This window comes from Monopterus albus, unplaced genomic scaffold (genome assembly GCF_001952655.1).
Source record: "Monopterus albus unplaced genomic scaffold, M_albus_1.0 scaffold117.1, whole genome shotgun sequence".
NCBI classification, from domain to species: Eukaryota; Metazoa; Chordata; class Actinopteri; order Synbranchiformes; family Synbranchidae; genus Monopterus; species Monopterus albus.
Genome location: NW_018127997.1, coordinates 1,784,964 through 1,795,434, shown reverse-complemented (window position 1 = coordinate 1,795,434; position 10,471 = coordinate 1,784,964). Strand labels below are relative to the sequence as shown.

Below are 10,471 nucleotides of genomic sequence, written 5' to 3'. Positions count from 1 at the left end.
CACTCCCGTTGACATGCAGGAAGGACCCCACCCACCCACCCTGCATTGACACAGGAACGCAAAATCTGCATCCCTCATGCACTATAGTAGTAAATGTTAAGTGACTGAACTATGAAGTTGGGGTTGAACTTTTTTCTATGAAGGAGATTCAAATTGTTTTTTATCTATTATCACTCTGAGGAATTGCACATTCAGTGCAAAACATTTCACAAAATCATTCAATTTTGCCAAAATGTTGTTTAATAAGATGGTCACCAGTGAATATCTCTCTGACCACAGTGACTCTGCATGACCTCCAACTCCAAATGTCAGAGAGTTCTTTAATTGCTTTCATTCTTCAGTCTACGCTTTGAATCAGAAATGTATCACTTGGAAAATGTTTGACCATTTAGGAATTATTTCTCACTCTTAGACATTTCATAAACACTGACCTTGATTTTTGTACTGAAGAGTCCAAGGAAATAGATATGTGCAGAGATAAATCCACCATCACTTTGTAGATGTAGAGACGGAAAGTGTGTAGAAAATGTGACCCATGGTACAGTCAAAGATGAAGCTATATTTTTCTGCAGCTTTGTCTTTTTAAAGAGTCAGATAACAAACAAAACATATGCAGATTGTTTTGGTTTTATTTGTTCTGGCTTTGAGAGATCTGCCTACGTTCCAAGGTGTTACGGCGAGCCGTCAGGATTAGAAACTGAGGACCTGGACACAGACTTCAGATAAAAAGGGAGGCAGTCAAATTCACAGGAATGAGACAGACATGAGGACACAGTGACCTTTAACCACCAAAATCTAATCAGTTCATCACTGAGTTTAAGTGGATGTTTGTGCCAAATTTGAAAAAGTTCCCTCAAGGCGTGTCTCAGATAATGTGTCCATAAGAATGGGCTGGGCAGAGGGACAATGCCAGCCATGGCTATCATGTGGGAATAAAAAAACAAAAACAATATTGATATTATAAATTGGCCATCGGCCACTGAAAAGCCCATATTGGTTGATGACTACTTGTGAGTTTAGTCTGATGTGTTTTGCAAAGACCTGGCTACACCATGCTATTCCTACAGACTATGAGGTGCTTGGTGAGTTGCATGGTGCAGACATGGATGGCCTGAGAGAGTGCATCACAGACACAGATCAACTTCTGTTAACACCTCTATACCCTTGAGACTAGTTTGCTGCCTCCCTAACAACAAGCCACAGCTCACCAAGGACATCATGGCCATCCTTATTGAAAACAAAGAAGGTCTAAAGACAAGGAAGCAGCAAAGAGAGTCCAAAGATTGCTGTTTGTCAGGACCAGGTGAGGAGACAGCTGAACAGACTTCATCCTGCAAAGCCAGGTGTAAATGACATCGATGCAGTTTGGATGTTTTCCTTGCTCCACTGTCCTGCTGGACCTGATGAAATCAACCTAAGGGTGCTCCAAGCTTGTGCCCTCCAGCTATGTGGAGTACTCCAGCGAAACTTCAATCTGAGTCTGCACCTGGAGATGGTCCCTGTATTGTGGAAAATACTCTGCTTAGTCTCTTTACCAAAAACATGTCCCAGTGTCTGCAACGACTACAGGCCAGTAGTGCTTACCCAGCACATAGTGACACCTTGGAGTGGACAACACTAGCAGCCATGCACCACCACTTTCCTTTCTGATGAATCTTATGGTTAAGGCTGGTTCAGGTGACCCTGAGCCTTCCCTTAGTTATGCTGCTATAGGCCTGGACTGCTGGGGTGGGGGCCCCATGATATGATATGATATGATATGATATGATATGATATGATATGATATGCTCTCCACTCCTCTCCCCGCCCCATTACAATAATGATTATTATTGTAATTTGGCACAATACAAATAAAACTGAGTTGAACTAGCTTACATGAAAAGGTTTTTCCTCTTTCCATTTGCCCTACTGTGGACACGGACGTGGACACAGACAAGGGATGCACACACGTTTTCTCTTCATACTTCAAAATGAGGGTCTAACTTCTGTCCATATAGGCCAACATTTTCCAAGCACTGTGATATAGTACACGTGCAGTCTGGACTTTTATTGTGCCCACAGATTGCACAGGCATAAATTTGTCGCCTGCATATGGACGTCCCAGCCAGTGTTAATTATGTTATGTGAACAGAATTTGATTTAGCACAAGTCTTAGTCGTTTGATAAAAATGTATTTTAGTTTTAGTCAGATTTACCGAATGTAAGATGGCAGTTTATCAGCAGTAGAGAAACACATCAAGCGATTCAGGCTGGTGGAGGAAACTGTTTAAGTGACCAGGAGCTCCAGTCTGTGATTTCACAGATGCTTTCACATTATGTTAATTTTATATTTGTTGAAAAATGTAAATCATTTTGTCATAATTCTAGTTATTTAGTTTGTTTCATTTTTGCCTCCAACAATAGGTCATCAAGGAATATTTTTTGTCAGATTTTGCTGACAAACTTAATCATGGGACTCCACACAGACCCTGGCGGACCTGTGAAAATTTACATCACTGGATCGTAGTGGATATGGTAAGTATGTTTGGCCCTTAACATGCATGACTCAATATACAGTATATCACAGAAGTGAGTACACCCCCACACATTTTGTAAATATTTAAGTATATCTTTTCATGTGACAACACTGAAGAAATGACACTTGGCTACAATGTAAAGTAGTGAGTCTACAGCTTGTATAACAGTGTAAATGTGCTGTCCCCTCAAAATAACGCAACACACAGCCATTAATGTCTAAACTGCTGGCAACAAAAGTGAGTACACCCCTAAGTGATAATGGCCAAATGGGGCCCAAGTAGCCGTCTTCCCTCCCTGGTGTCATGTGACTCGTTAGTGGTACAAGGTCTCAGGTGTGAAGGAGGAGCAGGTGTGTTAAATTTAGTGTTATCACTCTCACTCTCTCATACTAGTCGCTGGACGTTCAACATGGCACCTCATGGCAATGAACTCTCTGAGGATCTGAAAAAACGAATTGTTGCTCTACATAAAGATGGCCTAGGCTATAAGAAGATTGCCAAGACCCTGAAACTGAGCTGCAGCACGGTGGCCAAGACCATACAGCGGTTTAACAGGACAGGTTCCACTCAGAACAGGCCTCGCTGTGGTCGACCAAGGAAGTTGTGTGCCCGTGCTCAGCGTCATATCCAGAGGATGGCTTTGGGAAATAGGCGTATGAGTGCTGCCAGCATTGCTGCAGAGGTTGAAGGGGTGGGGGGTCAGCCTGTCAGCGCTCAGACCATACGCCGCACGCTGCATCAAATTGGTCTGCAAGGCTGTCGTCCCAGAAAGCCTGGGGCACAGTAAGGATGATTTTTTTTTTACTTTTTAAAATTTAGATTTTTTATTTTTTCCTGTTTGTTTTTATTTTTCAGGGCTTTCAACACCATCTGCCCTGTTGGGGAGAAAATAAATGACATGCAACTGGATGCTCCCATTGTTTCTTGTCTGCCAGTGGAACTGTCTGTATGACATGGTCTGCAGCGTGAGAGCTCTGCAGGGGAGAGTTCAGTCTCCCTTCCCTTCTTCTTCATCCTGTACACCTTGAACATTAGATACAACTCAGAGTCCATCTGCAGAAGTTTTCTGACGACTAGAAACATTGGCCAAAACTACAAACAAGAACATCTATTACAAGTTGTAATAAACTGAAATTATCGTCTAATATCTGCAGCAAATGCCATGAAAATCCAGAAATTAGTTTATGAGATAAGTTGTCATGGATCAGCTTGATGGTAGCCCTAGAAAAAATGTAAAGGGGTCACCAGATCATTAAGGAATCACCTGGTCTATAGAAATAACCATGCTAAATACCAGGTGGACAGTAGCTGCTCAGATACATTTTGACTTAGAGCAACATTCCTGACAAACTGAGTGTTAACCTTGTACTGGACCAAACAGTACACTTAATAAAAAGCAGGCATTACTGTTTAATAAACTTTTATTATAGCACACAAAATAAAAACAACATATTTAGGAAAACTCTGGGTCAGTGTATTACAGAGAAGAACAAAGGTAAAGCAGGGTTCCTTTGGATATCATAATGTACCCTCTCTTCACTTTTGTGGAAGGTGAGAAAACCACCACTTTTTAAATTTGAATTATTATAAGCAGTGTTATGTAAAACCTTGATTTTTAAAATCTCAATTTATGCCATTATACTAGGAAATAGTTCTAGAGCAAAAAATCTAAATCACAATGTAGATCTGAATCATGTGTCACTGGGGATTGTGTCACATTATATATTACATTAAAGACAGTACATGAAATTGTCAAATATTTACCTGAATTGAAGAGAGCACCAGGCCTTTATTTCTAATTTTCTGTAGTTTAGCATATTTTGCAACCCTGTCTGCTAGAAATTACATTTATATACAATTAATTTGCAATAGCAAATACACTGGGAAATGCAATCCTAACTTGATTTTCTGTCAACATGATGAGGAAATAACACATGTGGCAAATCAGAAAATACTGATACTGAATGCATCAGTAACATGTTCGCAATGTATTTCATTTGATTTTGGTCAAAATGTCTGATCTCGCACAGCATTATCTGCTGTTTAAACTCAGTGCAACAAAGAATGGATTTATTAATGTTTAATGGAAACCACAGCTATTTTCCTAACTTTAAACCTAAACATGAGCTGGACTCAGACTGTGAACCCCCGTCTCTGGAGTCAAAGCCCTGTGCTTCGTTAAATAGTAGCACATCCTGTAAACATAATTTCTTGCAGACAGGGTTGGGTTCAGTTTTACAGGGAATGCCTGTTATATATTCTGCTCTTTTTTAAATTTGTTCTTTTAATGTAAATTCAGTCCATCCATGATTACTTGTCTTTATCAGTTCAGTTTAATGTACACTATCAGCTAAACGTTTGGACACACTTTCCCATTTTGGGAAGTGCATGTACACTGCAGCCCCACTTACAAAACAAGAGTCATGACATACTTAAAAAAAAAAAAAAAAAAAAAAGAGTGCAGCAGAATGACACTATGACATGACTCTTGTTGTACTGTACTGTGAAAATATACATTGAGAGTAGAGGTATTTCACCTATCAATGTCTGTTTACCTGGCCTCTGTCTGTTAGACTGGTGCAGCTTCTGTGTGAGACTTGACCACCGTTTGAATACTGAGAATTATTTGAGAATTTATGCTAAAATAGACATTAATACACTGCGGGAGAGAGAGAGCTTACCGACACTGGGCTTGTACACAGCTCTCAAGAGGAGAAGAACCAGTTTACCAGTGTACACAGAAAACCTTCCACTAAAACCTAAAATGAAACTGCCCTTTATTTTGGATTATGAGGCGTTCAGTTGATATCTTTAGGACCAAATAGTTCATATTGGAATGTTATATGTGGTCTATAGTAGCACATAATAATTTTATATATGAACCGAGTGAATGAGTGGAGAGAAGGTACCAACATAAGTCACTGAGCTCCTCACATTGCACTGAATGTGTTCACCAAGATAACAAATGCAAATTTAAACTTTTACTAGTTACATATTTACTTTGGGTGTCGATGGAGGTGCACATCAGTGTCAACCTTCAATTCTGTTTGTAGCAGACAAACCTTTGTAATTATTTATTTACATCATACATTAGTATTTACAAGAACTATTAAAAAAGAGGCAAAAAGGAACAAACTTCAATCAGTGCAAAAATGCCTGCTGAAAGTAGAGCACAGATCCAAAACATGAACAGAATAGAAACAGTCTCATTATAAAATGTTATCAGGAGTCAAGTGCAGGTTTTAAGTAAGCATCAACCCGCCTGTGAGGCTGTAAAAGAACCAATTCATTATTGCTGTGCTTTGTGGCTATATGTGGGTTATGAGATTCTAAAGCTTCATTTAACCCTGAGGAACAAAAATAAAGGATATAAAATGCAAGTTAATGAACTGTTATATATATATATATATACTTTTATTATCACTAATGACATGTCTGTGGGGCTTGATTGCTTGTAAACATGTAAACATTAATCATGCAATCTGGATGGGCTGTGGGACAGAACTGAAGTCAACATAAAAAAATGTCCTTAACCCTACAATTAACAGAATTTACAGAGCAAGTAGGGTCATCGTTCAAAAGACCATTTGAACTCCCTCACCACCTCTGAGTGACCAAACTCTTCACTGCCTGCTATAAATTAGTACAACTGTGACAATGAGTGGGGGAAAGAAAATCTCTAAATGGGCCCAAAATGTTGAGTATACATGTGTGAACACATCTGTCTATACACACAGCATGTGTGGTGCAGTTTAGAAACACATCTGGCATGGTGTGCTAGCTACTTAAAGGGCTAATAGGTTCCAAACACACAGACAGTGTGACTGTTTATATGACAGTGGTCGTCTACATTCTCACATGTGCAGTCACACATTTTGAGCCAGATCCTTGTGGACATAGTTAAATGATGAAATTGACACCATGAGGACAAAAACGTTTTATAAAGGCAATCAGAGCCAGCGGAATTAGCTTGCTAGCACTAGTGCTAGCTTGGCTAACGCTGTCACTCATGTGCCTCTCATGTGGGTCCTCTAGTCTCCTGGACACTAATGGGATCTACTGCAGCCTTGTACCTGAGACTGACTATAAGACTGAAGACAAACACCATCAGTATTTCTCCGCTGACATACAATCACTGTTAATCAGCACAAGTGACCGTCTTTAATTTAAAGCAAACTGTTGTGTGTTCAGGTGACCCCGGCTGTATTCCCTGTTCTATGTGTACAGTCTATTTCTCTCGGTCTGCTTCATGTCTCTAGCTAAAGCCTGAAATTCACCTGTAAATGTATAAATGCTTGTAATGACTGACATTTGACTTGAAATATTTTTTTTCAATTATGCATTTTATTTGTTTGACTGTCTAGAGAAGTACAGCTGAACCAGTTTTTGTGTGTATTATTTGAGCATTCTTCATTTTCAGAAAAATGACCTGAATTTTTGATGTTTTTATAAGATTCAATCACATTCCAAGTGCTAATTGCTTTCATTTACACTAATTTTTTTCCAGATACAGAGTGCATGTTAATACCAGGTGTCACATTTGTCCCACGATGACACACAAGCCCTTTGTTAACACCATCCCTTGTTCACTTTGTCCAATCTAAAATCCATATCCGGTCCTTGGAGCCTTTGCTGAACAGACCCTGAAGTCTACACCAGTACAAACTATACAGATCCAGGTGTTTGTACCTGGAAGGACCCAACCTATGTCTGCATGGGTTTATGTGCTGCTGTAACAGACTGCCTGTGATAGACTGGTGACCTGTCCAGGGTGTACCCCATCTCTTGGCCAATGTCAGCTGGCTTCAGCCTCCCCCGTGACCCTATTTAGGAATAAGCGTTACAGATAATGGATGGATGTAACAAACTGCATTATTTTGTAAAGTGTTATGTGATGCTGTTCATCCTGTGCACACTTACTGGAAAAATTGTTACCAAAACAAATTTTTATCCGTCAGCTTTGACATTCTCACATGCAGAGAATGTGAATATTCCAACTACAGTTGGGGTGACCGCTCTCTGACACTGAACTCCTCCGTGCTCGCTCTCTGTGAGGCTGTGTCTCAGGAGGTTGGTTGAAATGTACAATAAAGACCACAGCAATCTGACCACACTTCACTTTTTCATGGACATCAGTCTTTCAAGACGTCATCATCCATTCTTCCATCTATGTGTGACCTTCTGCGCACACACACACAAACATACAGTGCCAGCAGCTGAAGTATTTGGGACAATGAGAATGTATTTGTCAGAGCTATTTGTGGCAACAGTTCAATACCACTATCTTTAACCATGTCAAATGGGCACACAGCTGGTTAAAGTACAGATGTTGGCTGGATTGGTCATTGATAATCTGTCTTTGAACAATCAAATATTGACAAGAAGAAACAGTTTTATGTTAAATGAACACCTTTACGAACAACTTGACCTCTCTAGATTAACTATTAGTTTTGTGCCCTTTAGAATGAACTGCATCCATAGAGGACATAAGTACTATAATCTCTTTTTCAGTAGAAGTGCTCTCATGTTTCTGACAGGACAAGAGGAAAGAGAGCAGCCCACTCACCTATGGTGCAATAAGCAATCTCTGACCTTGCTGCCCCAGTACGTGCATCACTTCCTCTCACTCTGCAACCAGTCAATGTACTCTCACATATGTACAAACATTTGTTGTATCATATCCACTAAATTATTTTACAGACATTTTACTGCTCAGTCCTGTGAAAAATCCAGTAAACTGTCTTGTGTGTGTTATTTACATGAAGTATTCAGTCAGGTGTAATAGGAAGCGCCCCTGATATGACTGTGTGTTGTATCTGCAAGGCGTCACTTCCCTTCGTGCCTTGTGCAGTGCGTATACTTGTATTGCAGTGCCTTGATGTCATGTGTGTGCATATCTGTCCCTCCTGTGTCTGTGTAAATTCCCTGCGTGCGCCTTGTGTAAGTCACTGTCATGTTGTGTGTTATCACTTCATTCCATGTGTGAAAATATCCTCCTCTGAGTGTCTTGGCAGTTCAGTGTGTGTGTGTGTGTGTGTGTGTGTGCGCGCGCGTGCATGTGATTGCATGCATGTTCATTCATTATTATCACTTTATGACACACAAGTCACACGTGTGAGTGTTTAAGAGGACATGCCGTTGACCAGGCTCCTCAGCTGTCTGACCACAGTCTCTACAAGCTTCTGTTTGTCTCTGTCATTCTTCCTGAACTGAGAAAAGATGTTGTTCTTCTTACTGGTGTCCTTCATCCTGGAATCAGAGAGAGAAGAGGAGGTCGTCAGAGAGACAGGTCTGCTGGATGTGTTCTCTCAGCTGCCTGCTATTTATGACAGCGTTACTATTTGTTACATCAGACAGATAGCAGCAGAATTTTAATTGGATCAACAGGATAAAGTGACACTCTCAATTAATGGGGTTTAGCAGTGGGGTAGTTATAAAAATATTTAGGTGCCAACTTGTTTGGCTTGGTAAAATAAACTCTAGTGTGGAATAAGCAACTAGATTTCCAATAAGACGTTGGTATGGTATGGTTCATTTGTAGTGTAAAAGCAAAACAGCCCAACTCTAGTAGTTTATGATGACAGAGGTATGATTTTACCATGAATTCAAAAACTGTAATCCCCCAACCTCTTTAAGTGCTTATATACAAGTACAAGATCATTTTGGAACTATGCTAACAATATGTACGCATGTGAGCATGGGGGTTTTCCCTGTTAGATCAGAAAGCAAAAAGAGTTTAAAACAAAGGTGTGTTAAGCTTGTGTCCCACTATGTGTATTTTAGCAGCTCCACAGTAAAAGTGCTTGACACCTAGTGATCACACAGTAACAGTAAATATCCTCCATATGCTACAGAATGCCTTTTGGTCTTTTGGTCAGAATTAATGATAAACGAGCTCCAGTTACACTCATGACCTATGCTCATAGACGCACACGCTGTAAACTGCATTCAGTAGAATGATCACAGTATATGTCAGTCTCTGCAATGTGTAAATGTAGTGTTGATTGTGAAGGCAGTGAGTTACCAGTCAGGCACCAGGACTTCATGCTCAAACCTTTAGTTTGTTAAAAGTCAGCACTTCCAAAAGACAACTACAGACTATATTTTTCCTGGGTCTAGACCAAAGGAACTGAACTACATGTGTGAAAGTATCCTAATCCTGTATTTAAGCAGGGACAGGACACAATAAGGGCAACAGTGTCTGCATACTGGTAACCGCTTTTGAGTTTAATTAAGGAAATTGAACAGGTAATGTTATACACATGGAAAATATTAACAAATCATCAGCCCCTTACTCAAAGTTTTTATTTAGATTGTTTGACTTAATTAGCCAATTATCACATTAGCATGATGTAATCAGTTTTCTGCTTGTGCAGTATGTGGCCATGTAAGCCTTGTGCCTGATAAAACCCAGGTACAGGCAACAAGATCCTGATGAATCTGATTAATCTGATGAAGCTCTGATGAATGCAGGGAGTGTGCAGAAGCTCTAAACCTCTCTTTAAAGGTGTGCTTTAGGCTTGGTCTGCTTTATGCAGTTTTGGTTGAAAAAATATTCTTCTTAAATCTGAAGTCAAGATGCCCGAGTTGATTTTAGAATGAAGCTCAGGCATCAACCACGTGGGTCATAGAAAGCTAGAAAGCTTTTCTTATTTTACATGCGAGTGGTTAAGTAAGGTAGAGCAAGGCTCAAGCTTCAAGTCACAAATGGATGAAATTTTCACCTTCGTGTATTCAGTACTGGGTTTAAACCTTAACAAAAATATTACCCACAGTTTAGTCTTAAGTCGCTATTCGTGCCAAACTAAAGAGGAGAGAAACTGTCTACTACAGAGGGGGTAGAACCATGCTGATATAGGCATGTACTGTATGTAAAGACCAAAGAAAAGCAGGGAGGATGCTGCACCTACCCTCTGTAGACTCTGAGCAGCAACAGTTAGCAGCAGCAGACAAAC

The 10,471-nt window shown here is 40.1% G+C and overlaps 1 protein-coding gene across 6 annotated transcripts in view; it reads right to left on the bottom strand.

The window, feature by feature from the left end:
• Nucleotides 1-7,971: 7,971 nt before the first annotated feature.
• The window catches only part of exoc6 (exocyst complex component 6), a 55,769-nt gene continuing 53,269 nt past the window's right edge, over nt 7,972-10,471 (bottom strand). For 3 of the 6 annotated variants that reach the window (XM_020611686.1, XM_020611688.1, XM_020611689.1), the window contains 2 exons: nt 10,427-10,438; nt 7,972-8,765 (listed from right to left, as the gene is read on the bottom strand). In XM_020611686.1, the coding sequence (XP_020467342.1) occupies nt 8,639-8,765; nt 10,427-10,438 (139 nt within the window). In that variant the 3' untranslated portion in view covers nt 7,972-8,638. The remainder of the gene's footprint in view (nt 8,766-10,426; nt 10,439-10,471) is intronic. The other 3 variants (XM_020611687.1, XM_020611690.1, XM_020611692.1) reach the window with 1 other exon arrangement.